The 17,507-nt window shown below is 39.5% G+C and overlaps 2 protein-coding genes across 2 annotated transcripts; one reads left to right on the top strand and one right to left on the bottom strand.

The window, feature by feature from the left end:
• The first annotated feature begins 1,197 nt into the window (after window positions 1-1,197).
• Window positions 1,198-10,856, top strand: mier3b (mesoderm induction early response 1, family member 3 b). Its single transcript, XM_004547229.4, has 13 exons — window positions 1,198-1,692; window positions 2,508-2,532; window positions 2,745-2,890; window positions 3,054-3,176; window positions 3,332-3,455; window positions 4,483-4,556; window positions 4,681-4,753; window positions 4,907-5,055; window positions 5,224-5,305; window positions 7,103-7,197; window positions 7,290-7,417; window positions 7,528-7,682; window positions 7,774-10,856. The coding sequence occupies exons 1-13, from the start codon at window positions 1,684-1,686 to the stop codon at window positions 8,247-8,249; spliced, it is 1,659 nt and encodes a 552-aa protein (XP_004547286.1). The 5' UTR covers window positions 1,198-1,683; the 3' UTR covers window positions 8,250-10,856.
• Window positions 10,800-15,904, bottom strand: elac1 (elaC ribonuclease Z 1). Its single transcript, XM_004547230.5, has 5 exons — window positions 15,630-15,904; window positions 15,073-15,279; window positions 13,827-13,885; window positions 12,720-12,930; window positions 10,800-12,544 (listed from the first exon to the last, which is right to left on the bottom strand). The coding sequence occupies exons 1-5, from the start codon at window positions 15,784-15,786 to the stop codon at window positions 12,066-12,068; spliced, it is 1,113 nt and encodes a 370-aa protein (XP_004547287.1). The 5' UTR covers window positions 15,787-15,904; the 3' UTR covers window positions 10,800-12,065.
• Between the last annotated feature and the right edge of the window lie 1,603 nt (window positions 15,905-17,507).

Raw genomic sequence — 17,507 nt, 5'->3', positions numbered from 1 at the left:
GACATGAAATGACAGCAGAACTGAAACTGGAGGTGTTGTGTGACTCAGTGCTAAATATTAACCATGTTGTTGATGTGGTAACAAAAATAGTTACCTTTACCACAAGCACTTTTGATTCACTTCTGGCAGATCACTCTCAAATAGAAGAACTTTCCACACATGGTCAGAGACATGCTCAGAAGATGTTGGTTCTCTTTGGATCTATCTTCATATGAGAACAAACAATACAGATCCTCTCTCAGCGGTGAGCATGTGTACACTGTCTTTAAAATTCCCGTCCAAGCAAAACAGAAATAGCACTTTGGATAAAGTTAAAAGTCTCTGAAATTTTGCAAAAGTATGCACATTTCATTCACAATTGTTTTGGGGGATGTTGATTAAATAACAATAAAATGCTGGGAGACTTCAACGCTCATGTGGGCAACAGCAATGAGACCTGGAGGGGTGTGATTGAGAGGAACGGCCTCCCGGATCTGAACCCAAGCGGTGTTTTTTGGTTGGACTTATGTGCAAACCGCAGTTTGTCCATAACAAACAGCCTTATGTTGAACATAAGGTTGTCCATAAGTGCACGTGACACCAGGACACCCTAGGCTGCAGGTCAATGATCGACTGGGAATGCCTTGGTGTTCCCTCGGACAAGCTGGAGGAGAGGGAGGTCTGGGCTTCACTGCTTAGGCTGCTGCTCCCGTGACCTGGTCCCAGATAAGCGGAAGAAGATGGATGGATGGATAAAATGCTGCTACTATTTATTTCACATTTTCATTGCCTAATTGTAACGTCTAATTTACTCTTACCAGTAGGTATTTATAAAGAAAGAAAAAGAGCTATAACAGAGATAAAATAATTATTGAGCAGAATTAAGTTGAGCTTCTCATGAGAAAGTTAAATATATACCAACAGTACAATATATCAACATATAAAAAAAGATTAAAAACATACTTAAACTGTAATTATTGCTATGTTTATCTCTAAAATAATTAGTATGGTGCTTTATAAGAGTATTATTTTTCAAATAGAAATACAACAAATTGCTCTTTGAAGAGTTTGAGGAATGTGCAGACCAAGGAGTTTGATTGGTAAGGGATCAAAATTCAAGTAAAAATAATTTTATGATAAATAAACGGTCAACTTAATAAAAAATGTTTATCTATAGCTAAATTGTGCATTATTTTTATTTAAGAAGACAGGTGTGTTAACAGCAATATTACAGTAGCATACACATTACTGTCCTAATATCCAGTGTTACAGCTGGAAAACCTTAACTGATTTCTATTTGAATTCCGCATTGGACTGTTCTTTCAGAAATACAGCGGAAAAACAAGACGGTGTTGACAACACAGTAGTTTAGATGCCATAGCTTCGATAAATACGGTAAGGAGAACAGGAAATCAGCTGGGATGTGCCGGGAATGTTCCAGTAAACCGTCTTTGTGTAAGGCACCGGCCAACGCCATGACACCGATATGTTGTAGGTAGAATGTGTATCGGCAATTTGACTTGTAATCTCAGTTTTTCACATTTTTATACCGTAAATTACCCGTTTATTAGTAATTACCGTTAGTCTGACCAGTAGATGGTTTGAACGGCGTCACGACTCAAGCAGTCACCTGGATCTCTGATTGGCTCAGAGCGCTGATCCGGGTACTGCGCTAGAAGGAGCCCATTAGCTAAAGGTACCAATATGGCGGAGGTAAGAGGGAAAACAGGGGAGAAGCAATCGATGTTAAATCGACATTTTTAAAATTTGTGTGCTGTATTTTTCATTTTTACGCAATCGATTGAAGAAACAATGCTTTTTGCCTTGTGTGTAGCGTGTTTCGTCTCATAATTGTTGTTTTTATTTATCTTAAATATGCTTAAATGTCTGGACTGATCCTTCACTACGAGGCCTCTGCGCCTTCGCTCTCAGCTGCTTCGGTGAAGCGGCTGTGTAAATTCATACGTAAATTTAACGTTAGCTTGCTGGTTCAAGTAAATTGCAGACCATATAATCTTTATGGTGAATGGAAAAATATTTTTTTGATGTTCAGACTGGAGTAGCGGCACCTACGTTTAAAAGGTTGCTCGACTTTATCGATTGCAGTACCGCGCAAACGAAATTAGTGTTTACATTTTTCGGTGGACAGCGTTAACATTTGGATTTGGAAATAGCTTTCCGGCTAGCTAAGCAGTACTGGATCTGCAATGACATATACAACCGATTATACGAGGTTTTTTTTATTCAGTCCTCTGGGGAAATTTTTTATTCCAGCGTTTAAAAAAACGTATCTTTCCCTGAGTGTGCAGCTCGGCTAGCGTTGTATTAGCCACCTATATCGGGTAACATTAGCGACAATTGCAGTTTTCCTGCCCGGCTATTTCCTTGGGTCATATTACACACAACGTAAAAATATTTTATTGGTCATCCTGTTTTAATATTTGAGGTTAAAGCCCCCGAGTAATTTATTTTAATTCTAATTTTCTGTCTTGCTCCAATTTATGGTATTTTTTTCCCTTCTTTTCCAGGCTTCCCTAGGGAGTTCAAGTCCAGGTAATACAATTTACTTTTACAATTTACTAATCTATATTAAGGTGTACTTTCAAAACTCTATTTTTACTTTTCACAAATAATAGTAAACAGAAATATCGAGATGAATTTCTGAAAATGTTATGAGTTTGTAATAAAGTAAGGTTTTGCTTATTGCACGATAACAATTTGGTATTTATAATTCTTTTATTTTTCTTTCCATTTTTCTCGTTCAGTTGGCTCTTTATCATCAGAGGACCATGACTTTGATCCAACAGCAGAAATGTTAGTTCATGAGTATGATGATGAGAGGACTCTGGAGGAGGAAGAGTCTCTGGAAGGCGGAACAAATTTCAGATCTGAAATTGCAGATCTGGAAAAGGTATTATAATAAATCAGTAAATCCATATGCCATTCCAAATGTCATATGATAGGTGCAGTGTATAAATTTGTCCAACTTGACCATCTTGTACTTCGTACATGAAAACGGTATAACCCTGTGAAATGGAATTGATACATTTTTCCATTCATTTTTCTTTTAACAGGAAGGGAACATGCCTTTAGAGGAACTGTTGGCCATTTATCGCTATGAGGCCTCAGCAGGCTCCAGTATAGACAGCTCCTCTGGAGACCTGACTGATGAGCTCCCCGACATGACTTTGGATAAGGTAAGGAGTTGCTGTTATTTGGTAGTTATACAGTTGCTAAGTAGATTTGTGAGAAGCAATTGGCAATAAATATAGCGTTAATTTGTAAAACAATGCTATATTTGTAACTTATGGTTTTTGTATGGTGTACAATTTATATTCCTTTTACTCACTAGGAGGAAATAGCTAAAGACCTTCTGTCTGGAGATTATGAGGAGGAGACCCAGTCCTCAGCTGATGATCTGACTCCTTCAGTTACCTCCCATGAGGCCACTGATTTCTTCCCAAGAACACTTAGATGTAAGTGATAGATTACTACTTTTAAATTAAAAGTATTTTATGTTTGCAACTGTCAGAATTAAATCTTTTTTAGTGTGTGCAATACAGTGATTAATGTGCTCATTATTTTTTTATATTAATATTATGAGAATACTGAGAATACTAAGATGTGTAGTTTGCTAAATTTCAAATTTCGATTTTGGTTGTGAATGCTAAATGTAGTAGCAGTTCCCTTCTTTTTGTCACAGATATTTGGTGCAGCTGACTAGTTTTTAATTATTTTAAAACCTAGTGTGTAATATGTCACACAATAAAACGGTAATTTGACTGTGGATCTTGGTGTTATAAAGGAGGGTCACTTACTGTTGTGCACTGTGAAATATTCACTTCTCCCACTTAGCTGTTGATGAAAAAGTTACTGTTAAGGTTATAAAATTCGACAAGGCTCGTTGTCTAACAAAACATTTAGATAAAGATGTGTTAAGTCTGCAGCTAATGCAGTTATTTGTGTAAGTTAAGCTTAGCTTATCTGTCTCTGACTGCTGTTCTCAAGTCCATTTAAGACTAAATTTAATTTTTAGCATGTCCAAATAGAGCCAGAATCAAAAAAAGTACAAATAGGTTGGATTAGAAAAGTAACTCAAATAAAACCATAATTATAACACTGTAAAATAAAGACAAACAGCTGGGATTTGTTATGCAGTTTGCATAACAAAAATGAATCATTAGCTCAGTCATTTTACTGGAAAAATATTTTTGTCATAAATTTGTTTTTGCAGCTGTGTTACTCAGCCAACTTACCGTGGGTTTGTGGTTTGAAACAGTGTTGGTTCTTTACACATAACTTTACCTAAATTCTTTGGAAAGCTTCAAGTATGTTTGAGGAGATCTTACAACCTTTAGCAGAAAAACTGGAAAAAAAATCTTTTGGGTAAAACATCCGGCTTTGGCATTAAGCAGCTGCCATTTAAATTCAGGGTGTGCTAAAGTATTTAAGATTTACTAATTGTTAAACATTTTTTTTCTTTCTTTTAAAAAACCCCCCCAGCAAACGCTATTTCTGACGGTGATAAAGAGTCAGAGTGTGATGAAGATGGCCCATGCCCAGAGGACTCGAGAAAGGTAAATGATTTGTTTCATTTGGAAACATGGATATAGGATATAGTTTACTCGCCGTTTCATGTTTGTTTCATGTTAAGTCAGGTTGCTTTTGAATTCAGACATGCCCTCTTATGCTTTGTAATAGGAAATAATGGTGGGATTGGAATACCAAGCAGAAGTTCCTTCTTGCCTCTGTCACTACAAAGATGAGGAGAAAGGTGAATACTACTTTTTTTTTTTTTTTTTGCTTTCATCACACGTTCCTAATCTATTCTTTAATGTGGCTGCTTACAGTGTTGTTAACCATTCAATTAAGAATAGGTGATGTACACCTGGTGATTAATTTTAACATCATGTATTTGGTTGTATAGCATATGAAGATGAAGATGAGTTACTGTGGAGTCCAGGTGTATTATCAGAAAACAAGGTTAGAAGTTTCCTGTGTGAAGTATTGTCACGGACGACAGATGAAAAGACGGGGTGTGACAAACCAGGAATGCATGTGCGAGACAATGAGCAGGTCAGTCATGTCTTACTCAGTGCTTTACATGGTTTGATAAAATGATGAATGTGTTATTAGCAGTGCACCTCAAGAAAGGTATTTTCTCTGACATTCATATCTGTTTAATTGTTTCTGATCAATTTTGGCAAATGCTATAATTTTTACTCTTTCATTCTTTCAATGTAGGCTTTACGTGAGCTTGTAAAATGCAACTACAACACCCGCGAAGCACTAGAAAGATATTGCAACCATGTAAAGTCCTCAAAAGGTAAGCAAGTGATTTCTCATAGGAAATGTCATTGTGATTCGTTTGCACCTCAAGACACTCAAAATGCTTCACATGTAGATTTCACTTTCATTCAAAGTCATTATTGTACATGGGGCCCCCCCTTTTCAGTAATTAGACAAATGAGAATTGATGAACAGTTTCTTGATCATGTGAGGTCGAGCTGATTGCAAGTATTGGACTTGATGGCTGTTCACTGACATCAAAATATGAGAGATGTTAATGCAAATGTAGGACGCCATCATTAGGCTGAAAAACCAAAATAAACCTTTGGGACTAGACAAATTAGATGTCTTTGAAAAAGGAAAACATTGCCGCTCAGCAACACCAAAAGACTACATAAGACAACTAAAGCTTGGATTATAATCTGTTGCGGACACTGACAGCTGGAGGCCTGATGCCTGAGTTCTCGTTCCTGTTATACTTCTTTAAAATCAACTTGAAGTCCGCTGCTTGAGCGCATGCATGGTTGTATTGTCTCAGCAGACAAGTCTGCGCGGTCACAAAAAACAGGTAGGCATGCAAACTCTCACGTTTACTGTCTGATGACGACATTTACAAACCACTAGTTTCACTGAATAATAAGAACGCCTGATTAGGCCTGCCAAGGAATCCTCTAAAGGAGCAGTTTCTTCTGCCTAAAAACATTTAGACAGATGAAACCAAGATGAACTTGTACCATAATGATTGGAAGTGAAAAGTATGGGGAAGGAGAGAAACGACTACCAAATCATGTGTTAAACATGAGGCAATGTTATGGCATGTGTTTATTGATTATGGAGACTGCAACAAGATTTTCTCAAGGCAAAGAAATGGGATATTCTTCACTTGCCAAGCCAGTGACCTGATCTTAAACCAGCGGAGTATCCCTTAAGGACCCATTGTGGTCACTACATTGTGTATTTTTGCCTTCAGTCTGGCCAAGCCACCCGTTTGGGGTTACAAAAACTGAGAGCTAAAGAACGAGTCGAAATAATGTCAATGTGTGACGCAGGACTGAGGATGTAACTGGAGATGGAACAACCCGATATACAGTATTGGTACCGGTCCAATCTTGACCTAAATTACTGGATCGGATATCAGGGAGAAATAAAAAAAAAAAAAAATGAATTAAACATCACAAAAGCACCTCACAAAACTTTTGACATGGCATACACCAGCTCGCGACCATAGCACGTCGGAGCAGTATGTGTCACCTGATAGAGCGGCTGTTGTGTGCGAGACCTGTCGGCGGTCTGGAGTGACTTCACACTAAAAAGCATCGGGAGCCTCGCTACATGCTGCCAAACCGGCATTTCATCTCTGAGTAGGCTATCCCAGTGTATTTTTTATTTTTTTTTTGTTATTGTTATCATGCGATCTCTAGTCTAGTGTGTGTTACAATTCGCAAGGTAGCCGCTGTGAGTGTTACGGGCCCTTAACATTTGCTGAAGATGGAGCTGAAGGCAGAAGATCCACAAACAAATAGAAATTGAACACGGCTCCAATGAAAGCATCGCGACAGAAATCAATACATTTGGTATTGTCCACGGGTGCTAGATCTGAGGCAAATTTAAACATTTGTTAAAAATTATTAGTTTGTCCAATTACTTTTGAACCTTTGGAATATGGGAGACTATATAAAAATGCCTGTTATTCCTAAATGGTTGATACTAAGTTTGGAATAATGGACCATTCAGTTGGGATGAATTTTATTGGTGGGACATGTCTTGGTTTCGACATGGCCTGTGGTTACCTTTGCACACCCATTGTTAAAATGGATTCATGGTTTCATTGCAGAAAAATCACCTCCATGGTCTGAAGAGGAATGCAAGAACTTTGAACATGCTCTTCAGATGTATGACAAGAACTTTCACCTCATTCAGAAACACAAAGTAAGTGTGAATTTATGGTTCCCTTTACAAGTGTATGCAAATAAAAATGTATACAAAGTTTTGTAAACTCTGTCCCCCTCCTCTCCTCTCAGGTCACAACAAGAACAGTAGCAGAATGTGTGGCATTTTATTACATGTGGAAAAAGTCAGAGCGCTTTGACTTCTTTGTGCAGCAGAATCGGTTCGGGAAGAAAAAGTTCAGCAACTATCCTGGAGTAACGTAAGTGAAATGAAACGGAGTGTCTGTCTTTATTGCTTTGCTTCAATAAAATGGAAAAAAGTTCACATAATATGGAAGAAACAAACCCAGTGACATTTCTTTGTTTCTAGTGACCTGATGGACAGGCTGGTGGATGAAGCGGAGGGGTTAGCTGTGGACAGTTCCTCCTCCGTGTGTTCAGGTGCTGGTGGTGGTGGAAGGCTGGAAACAACCACAGAACAGCAGCTTAGCCTGCTCAACTCCATCACTGCCAGCGACCTCACGGGTTAGTTACAGACCTTAGTTGTGCAGCGATGGTTTAAAAAAATAAAAATAAATGACTACTTCTTGTTGTTAACTGTTTTGTGTCTTTGCAGCTTTGAGCAACACTGTAGCCACAGTATGCAGTCCTGCAGAGGTTAGCTGCCTGGACTCCTACAGCTTTCCTCCACTGGACAGTCTCCATCGAGGTTCCCTGAACCACGAGGAATCCCTTGGGTTCCCTGCAAATGGTGCAGAACCTGACTGCCTCAATATGCTTGAGGCTGGCTTCTACCACTCAGATCTGGGCCAGCTGGGAGGCGTGTGCGTCAACAAGGACTGTGAGCGGCCCTCCAAGAGACTCAAGATGGCGCTGCCTGACTCCTTTATCAATGACGTATCCGTGGGTAACCTCGGAGTGGACTTTGATGCACGACGGACGACGACGCATCACCACCGAATCACCGGCGCCAAAATGGCAGTATCTGTCACAGACTTTGGGAGCTTGGCTGGGAGCGGTGAGCCCAACGGGTTTCTGGGAGCACATGCACGGCACCACACACAGCACACTGCAGCACTTCAGTCAGAGTGATCTTCCTCATCTTCTTCCCTGTTCTTCCCTTTTAAGATCCCTTTTTTTCCTGCTTGTACATAAGACTGACCTCACTGGAAAATTCAATTTGTTTAAATTCTATTATATATATATATATCTATATATATGTATATGACTATACTTTGTTTTCATTTTTTGTGTAATATGACATCAGTGATGTCTATCATATAGAACTAAAATCTTGATTTCTCTCAAGAGTTTATATAGCCATTTATTTTATTTTTGTTTTGCGGTCTTGAGATGTGTAACGTCCATGTACAGCAGGGCCCAGGGGCTGCAGTAGGAGAGATGTGTCTCTTCCTCCTTCACATCTACACCCACCATCTTCAGAGCTTCAGTACCTTATCCTGCCATTCTTCTAGCTGCCAAAAACTTAGTTTCCCCAGCTCTGGTGTTAGCATTTAGTTGCCTGTATTTGTTGTTTAAGGTGGTACTATTTTTTTTTTTCTTTTTTTTGTTTACAGGTACTTTCCAGTAACCCAACTTGTGCAAATGGTTTTTATATGATTTGAATCTACCTGGATACATAACTGTACGAAGAGCAACACTAGCATGGAGATTAGCTTGGAAACCAGGAAGTGTCGTGGCTTAAGCTGCTAAGGCCATCTTGTTTGGGTTTCTTCTCTTTATGTTCTCTTGTGCTTTGTAGTCTGTCTGCTTATTTACCTTTGTTCAAAGTGGCCAATACTGGAGGTTTTTTTTTTTTTTTTTTTCCCTTTTAATAATGCCCATGTAGTCAAACCCAAATGAATGGCCTTGTTTTTTTTTTTTTTTTTGTTGTTGTTGTTTGTTTTGTTTTTTTCTTTACATTTTAAAATAGGTGATTGAAAAATACCGGCGCAAATTAATATACTGGGAGTCACCTTGTTTTACTGTTGAGTATATAAATATATTTTTTAAATCCTGCTACTTGCTAGAATATCAACAAACCATAACAGCAATATTGCAATGCAAAGATTTCTGGTTGGGTTAATAGCCATTTAAACCTCGACACAGTAAAGTATGTATTTATTGCATATACTTTTCTCATTCTAAAGTTTTATTTCACCCTTTCAGTTCATGCTTTCACTCACGCTACGCTTAGGCAAGTTAAGCTGTGTGTGTGTCCTAATTAAGTGGATATGTTCCTAAATCAAGTAGCGCCTTTTTTTTTTCTTTTTTTTTCCCCCCTAACCTGCTAGCAGTATTATTATTATTATTATTATTATTTTTTTTTTAAAGCTTCTCTGAGTTTGTATTGAACCTCTGCCTAGCCTGTACTGCCTAGTTATGCCTTTTTGAAATCCGGTTGACAATATTTTGGAGCCTAGTAGCAGAAATGGAGCTGTTTTTCGCTTGACTGAAGTTCATAATTGTGAGTTGTAAAACGTTTAGCAGGTCAGTGTCAGTTGATTGGATGCAGTAGTAGTGTTTACTTAATTTATCTATGCATTGTGCTATGACTATTTAGTTTGTTTCAGGGGTACATCATGTTTGTTGTGTCCATTCATGCCTAATAATCCTTAAGTTTAATCAAGCAGTTCAGTTTCAACGGCCAGCGTCAGAGAGGATAATCACATCTGTGTTTCATGTAAATAATTAGCAAATAGCCTTTAAAAAGTCTATTAACTGACCTCTTACACTTGTGAATCTGTGTTGATAAAAAGGTTTTACTTTGATTCCTTGTCAGAAAGGCAATAATTTGTAGATATGTACAGATATTTTGGGTTTTGCATTTTACTGGTTGACTTGGTGTTTTCATTTCTTTTCTCTCCTTGGAAAGTCACCCAGACACCAGGACACAGCTGAAACCACGCATGCCAGCTGTGCCCTGTTTCAAGTGTACCACTGAAAACGGCTTTACCCGAAGACGTATTGATATTACTCAATGTTGCAATTTTTGCATTCAAAACATGCAGCCATGTGTAAAAGACACTCATGTTTCTTTCCTTAAGAGTTTTTACATGTTGTCGTCGTCTATATTTGTCTCGATGGTAACGGGATGGCTGCTGCTGTAAGTGTGTGGAGAGCTAGTTTCTCTTTTAATGCAATGTGCATAATGCAGTAGGTCCTCCAAGCTCTTCTAGCTTTAGCAGTCCAGTGATATTTATTTCACCTGTGGTTTGTACAAAGACTCAGAAAAACTGTCAGAATGTAAAGGCCATTAAGTAGTAGAAGTAGGTTTTTCACCACCCTGTGAACTCTCGAAAATGTGATATTTTATTGATATCTCTGGTATGAGACTTGTGTGTGCAAGCAAGCACTAAACAAATTTATTTTATATTTTGTATTGTGTTTTGAAGTTTAAAAAAGAAAATATAGCAGTTGTGGTTTTGAAGAAGGAAACAAAGTCCTTTGATGAAAATAAAAACACCTTTGTGAATAAAAACCTACAAAACTTAAAAATGTATATCCAGAAATATAGACAATCAAAAACTTCACTATGAGAAATGTTCAAGAAGCTATCTTTATTGTTTATAAAAATTGTACATAAACATTGAGGTTTTTTTTTTTTTTTTTTTTTCTTTTGTTAAACATTATTTTGTATTTTATGTTGTACTTTAATACCTTGTGTACAGATCCAGAAATAAAGCTCTGGAAAAGGTTCGAAGATTACTGCTGCATCTTTATCATTACGTTTATTCTTTACATGAGAGCGGCAGTTTAACAAAACTTGAGGCTTAAATTCCTCGTGATATTAAAAAAGAAAGTTTTAGTCATTAGTTTTTGGACCAAGTATTATTTACAGCCCCCCCAAAACCATTCTTTAAACTGACAAAATCTCAGCTCAAGTTCTGCTTACCTGCCTGTTCCATCTGAACCAGCCTAAAATCCTTACAACCACAGGTTGGTAGGGAAAATGTATTGCCTGATTGGTTAGCAAGTGGTTGCTGATTGTTGCTGGGTGAAATTGGTCACAAACCACGTGTTATACCAAAATAAAACTTTGCACTTACTTTGGTCTCTATCAGATTGCTTCAGGTGCCCACAGTTTGCATGGAAGACAGCAACATGTCTGCAAACACTTGTCAACTATTAAGTAGTAAATGAAAACATTTGTCTACAAAATAAAAGCTGTCCAATCAACACAAAGGTGCAACCTTTACTTTGTAGGCAAAGCACTAAAAAGTACTATTCCTAGTCACACTAGGGAAAACTGGCTAGAGATTGAATAATGAACAACATTATTGGGACTGCGTGCAATAAACTTGCTGTCTTTTTCTTTTAAAATTGTCCCTTCCTTGATATAAGATCAGGTTTGCAACCACTCACTGCCTGATTGTAATTCATTGATTAATTAACTGTTAAAAATCTGCAAAATAGCTACAGAAATTCTCAACAGCTACTTATATTCAGCCAGAACCTTACAGAGACATTCCTCCACAACCAGTGATATAGTTGCTGGAGGACAGTGATTTAACTGCAACGTGACATTGGCACTCAGCAATTTTGCTTTTAGGAACCAGAATATAAGACTTGAATAAAGAAAATGAATCAAGCCTGAGATGAAGCATATTGGCCACTGCAAAAACTGCCATTGCCAAGCTCAGGTTCAGAGCCAACATGTATTACAGGTAATAAAATTCCCTAAAATAGAAAAATAGTTAATGATAATATAGATTATCAACGTAGATTGCAAACAAGAGGACCTTGAGCTTGACTTTTTTGTCAGTTCACTAATTTGTCTTTTAATAAAATAAAAACAAGTTAGACAAAGAGCAGACAATTTCACCTTACATCATAAAATATACAGACAATTCCTCTGCTTTTAGCCAAAAACACTACCAGCTTTATACTCACTAAACCAGCTGCTTATTATCTTGATCTTCTGAGAGAGATCTGTAGAGTGAGAAAGTCCTCTGCCAGAATCACATCTACCCCAGTGTCCTGCAAAGCCTCTTCAGCCTGTCTCTTTAACTCTGAAACATGGTCTTCATCTCCTTCCTTCACCATGGCGCTGGGTTTGTACCGCTGACTGAAGTGATTTAGCACCAGCCTCCGTGCACAGCAAGCCCGTGCTACTGCCGCTGCCATCTCAGGTGTGCTGTGCCCATGGTCCACTGCTTTCTCTCGGTGCTCGTTCCCAAGGGTGGCCTCATGAACCAGAATGTCCGCTCCGCTGCACAACCTCTGCGGCCCTTCCCCAAGCACCGAGCTACAGTCCCCTAAAATGCAGACTTTCCTCCCAGGAATAGCTTCTTCTAGCACCTCACTAGGCTGCACCACACGCCCGCTTTCAAGAGTTACTGACTCCCCAGCTTTGAGGCGCCCATAGAGAGGGCCTGGTTTCAGGCCTGTAGGATACAAAATGAGACCAGCTGCAAGGGTTGCTTTTCTGAAATTGTTTCTTGCATTAATAAATAATTGGTGACGACAGTTATTTCCATCTACTTTATATGCAGGGAATTTATATTTTTAATATTACACAAATAATGAAGAGATATTAAAAGAACAGAAAATGCCTCTCACCTAGTTCCTTCAGCAGTTCTGTTTTCAACCTTCCAGGTCGATCTCGCTCCTGAATGCAAAAACCAAAGGAAGGGATGCGGTGAAACAACCTGAAGGCTTTGACCGCAAACTTCTGGTCTTCAAAGAGAAGATAAGTGTCACTGGAGACATCCAAGGAGATTGTTCTGCCTGGTTGCTCCTGAGGATGGAGAGGACCGCACTCTGCTGCCATCTGGGGAGACAAGAGAGGTGCTAGTATTCGTCAGAAAAAAACAGCATACAAGTGGACAAAATACAAAATGTAAATGCTCAGGTGGAAACTGCCATAACTGGTGAGCTGAGGAGATATGCTCAAACATGTACCAGCGCAAGTCAAAGGAGGCATATCAGCAACAATTTGCACACTGATGTCTTTTAAATAAACAACTAAACTATCATGCATAGTAATAAAAAAAAAAAAACAGAAAAAAGCTACAATTTAAAGATGACCCTAAACACATCACACACAGGGAAGTGATCATGTAAAGAGGAAAGCTGTGAAGATGCACTTTCTCTGGAGGAAGAGTATGACTGTCCTGCATGACAGAAAATCATATATATTTTTATAAAAACATAAATGAAATGATGAACCCACAAAAAGAGAATTTTTTTTAATCTTTTTGGCAAACATAGACTTTTTCATACCTCTTCAAAGTCTTTTTTAGGGCTAAGATCAACTTTTAAAGTAAAAGTTGGAATTAGGTTTAGATTGAGGGTTTAGCACACAGTTAAACCTAGGGGTAAGAATCTTAAGAAGGTATTACTGTCAGTGAATGTCCTCACAAATATAACACTTACACTCTGTCAGATCAACACGATTGGTGTAGCTAGTGGTGTATTTAAGTCTGTATTAAAATGTTGTGATGAGCAGTACTGAAAGCTGCACTGAGGTCTAGCAGGACAAGGACAAAGACAAGACCACTGATAGAGGCCATAAGATCACTAGGAACTTTCACTACATCTTTATCATTTTCTAAATAGAAAATATGAATTCCAGATTTCATCATTTAGTAAAAACAGGGACTGACAGCAGGGAGAGGTGATATTCTACAACACAGGAACATCAAAACAACAAAATCAACGACTTACCTCTGGGTTAAGTTTTCCTTCTTCTGGGCTCTGGTCAGGTGTGGGCTCCAATTCATGCACTAAAAACCAAGAGAAAAGATGTGAACTATTATATCTTTAACCAGGATATAACTTAGGTATAACTTGAATTATTTGATCAGTGTTCATCAAGCAGCATATCTGAGCCATCTACTAGGTTTCTTAAAGATTCTTTTTTAAAATGATGCAGCTGCATTAAAAAAAAACAGCAGCAAATTATAAATAGCCCAGGGAACAAGATTCAGACTCAGAGAAACTAGTAAACAGAGCATCCACAACAGGCTACACCGTCTGCTTGTTCTTAAACCCCTGTATTGAATGCTTTCAATCTTGTATCAATACACCAATCAGGTATAACATTATGACCACGTGCAAGGGAAGTCAATAACACTGACTAACCCATCATGCCACATGGTAATCAGCGGGATATATTAAGGAACAGCTGAACATTTTGTCTTCAAAGTTGATGTGTTAATCGCAGGAGAAATGGGCAAGTGTAAGGATTTGAGTGAGTTTGGGAGCCAAACGTGGAGACTAGGTCAGACCATCTCCAAAACTGTAGCTCCAGTGGAGCGTTCCTGGTCTGCATTTGTCAGTTTCTATTAAAAGTGCTCCAAGTAAGGAACAGTGGTGAACCAGCATATGGGTCATGGGTGGTCAAGGCTCACTGATGCACGTGGGGAGCAAAGGCTGTGTATAGGGCTGCATAGCTGCAGACCAGTCAGGGTGCCCATGCTGACCCCAGTCCACTGCCAAAAGCGCCAACAATAGGAATCTGAGCATCAGAACTGGACCACCGAAGTTGGCCTGGTGTGATGAATCATATGTTCTTTGACATCATGTGGATGGCTGGGGGGGTGTATGAAAAAACCTGGGAAACACCCATATAGCTTCTGTATTGAGCTTCCAGTTCATGGAAATGGTATTCCCTGCTGGCTGTGGCCTCTTTTAGCAGGATAATATGCACTGCACACTTGATGTGTTGACTTGGTTTCCAAATTCTTCAGATCTCAATCCAATTGAATCTGATCCATGGATGCCCACTTCGCAAGTTACGGACTTAAACGATCTGTTACTAACACCTTGACGCCACCACAGCACACCTTCAGTGGTCTAGGGGAGTCTGTGCCACGATGGGTCAGGGCTGTTTTGGCAGCAGAACCGGGGCAAACGTCAGGCAGGTGGTCATAATGTTGGGCCTGATCAATTTATCAGGCCTTGGACCTGCCTGCGTAAGGGAAGAGCAGCTGTGATCCAGTGATGCCAAGAGTGACTCTGAGAAAGTGTCTGAGACCCCGTGGCCCATAGATGTCCACACAGTTCAGGTCCTGCTGAGATTCAGGGCTGGTGTTGAGACTCACAGTGCAGAGGAGACCAGGTAAACCGAACAGGTGATCTCCATGCAAGTGGGAGATGAAAACCTTGGTGATTCGCCCTGTGTGAAAAGCACATCACATTTTTACACCTTCATATCAAGTCGGGCATTTTGCTGTAAACTGAATTAAACTATATGCACTTAAAACAGGTTCATGTCAAGATGGAGATGAGGAATTTTTTTTTCTTTTCCTAAACAACACTGTGCACTGTTTTGTCTGTTTCATATTTATGAGCACTTATAAAAGGAAGTCTTAATTAGCCTACAAACAAATGATTTGGGGTATGGAAAGGCATGAACAGATTTGTTTCAATGACAGGAAGTTTATTCAGGGGAAAACTTTTTTTTATTTTTCCAGAAATATTTAAAGGACAGACAGACTGTGTGTGTGAGGATCTGAAGTGGCACACCGGCTCTGAGCTGGCTCTTCATTAGCTGGATCTGGGTTCCCTCTCCGCAGTCAAACAGCCAGCACTCCCCGTCCGTCCGCAGCACCAGAGCCGAGGCACCGCGGTGAGGGGACGGGTACGCCGAGCCCGTCCCGAGGAAAGTCAAATCCATGGTCATCCTCCCGGAGTTACAGAAAACTGTTTTTTACTATCTGCCACACAGTAGCAAGCATGCCATGTCAATGAAAATACTGTCGCCCGCTGATGACGTAGGATGCGTGACGTGTCCGGTTAGGTACGATTGGTCGTAATTTTAAGATCACATATCAAAGACGATGTTATATTCCCTCTGTATCCTATTGGGGAAACTGCGGGGAGAAATTGAACTGGGTAAAAATATGACCTCTTCCACAAAATTTCTTAATTCTTATTAAGTTAAAAAAGTTTCTTTTATCCAACCAAACACTTCCTTCTGAAATATAAAGCTTATGTAGATATCTCCTACTCTTTCTGTAAGCTTATCCGTGGACATGTATTCATTTTTTTTATTTTTTGAAAATGTACCCATTCACAGAACCTTCGGAAAGACATTGCTGCTCTGATCTATTAATGTCCAACCTGATTTTCTGCTGTTTGTTTGTTTTTGTTTTGATTTTGGTTGGAATCACAGAGCTCAATGTGAAAGACTCATCTGTTGTATTTTTTATCAGTCTGATTTTGTTTCATGCAAAATTGCTATATCTATAAAAGCAAAACAATGAATGGGAAACCGCTTTTTGACCTCTTTGTAAAGGATCTGTCCGGTAAATGGTGCAGAGAGTGTTCAGTGTCCTCCTTTCCACCACAGCTTCAGAAGTGTCCATTTTGCAGTGAATCACAGAGCCACCCTTCCTGATCACTGTATTTAGTCTATTGTTTACCGTGTTACCAGCTCCAACCCACCTCCAGCAGACCACAGCAGTGTGCTGGGCCCACCACGACTGAGTGATAAGAGTATCACCATCATTTCTGCAGCTTACTTCTCACCCCCTTTTGGTATACAGCCTCTGTATCGGTTTTCCAGTTCAGCTTGTTGTCAGTATGGATGCCCATGTACCTGTACTTCTTCAAAACAAAGGACGTCACAGCCTCGGGCCTGATGCTGTCAGGGCCAGCAGCCTTGCTTTGGTTCTCAGGCTGTCTCCTAATCTGGCCAGAAGTCACACTCAAACAGAAGGTGTTTAACCGATGTGGGGGTGTTATCTACAGAATTCACTTGAAGAAGTGCAGCGTGGAGGCCAGTGTGTGGTAGAGAAGGCAGTAGAAAGCTGTGAACTAAAGAATCTGTGTAGCTCTTTGCTCTCTCCATAGAGTGCTCACTGGCTGGCTGTCACCTTAAACCCAGAGATCTTCTTTCCACACCACACATCACTTATGTTGTTCGGCTTGAGCTCAGCCTCCAGCTTCCTCCTGTAGGAGTCCTTGCAGTTCCTCAGCTTCCCCCTTAGGTCGGGCTGCACTCTCCTCAGTTCTCCTCTTTCAGCTTTCTTCTTTTTATTAAGCAGTTAAGATCAGTAGTGATCCAAGTCTTATTGTTCTCAAAGCAGCATGCAGTTCTGGGCTGGTAAGTTGGCATGTTTACAATTTGATGCATTCGGTAATGCAGCCATGAAATCTGTTAAGTGTCCTCTTTAAGTGGTCCACAAAATACATTCCAGTTGTTGACTCAAAGCGGACTCATGCATCGTCCTCCTAACAACTGGACACAGCTAGCTGTTTAGACGAACGTACTTTGGTATCAGCAGGATTAAATTATAGTGAGAATATAGAGAGAATTCAGTAAGGGTTCAAAAAGGAGGTCACTGTAGTAAACTGCCTGTTAAAAGCAGTTTAAAAGATGAATCTGTTAAGAAAGAAAAG

The sequence above is a fragment of the Maylandia zebra genome, linkage group LG12 (assembly GCF_041146795.1).
Source record: "Maylandia zebra isolate NMK-2024a linkage group LG12, Mzebra_GT3a, whole genome shotgun sequence".
Classification (NCBI taxonomy): Eukaryota; Metazoa; Chordata; class Actinopteri; order Cichliformes; family Cichlidae; genus Maylandia; species Maylandia zebra.
The sequence above is the reverse complement of the archived record's forward strand: the minus strand, read 5'-3'. Positions and strand labels throughout refer to the sequence as shown.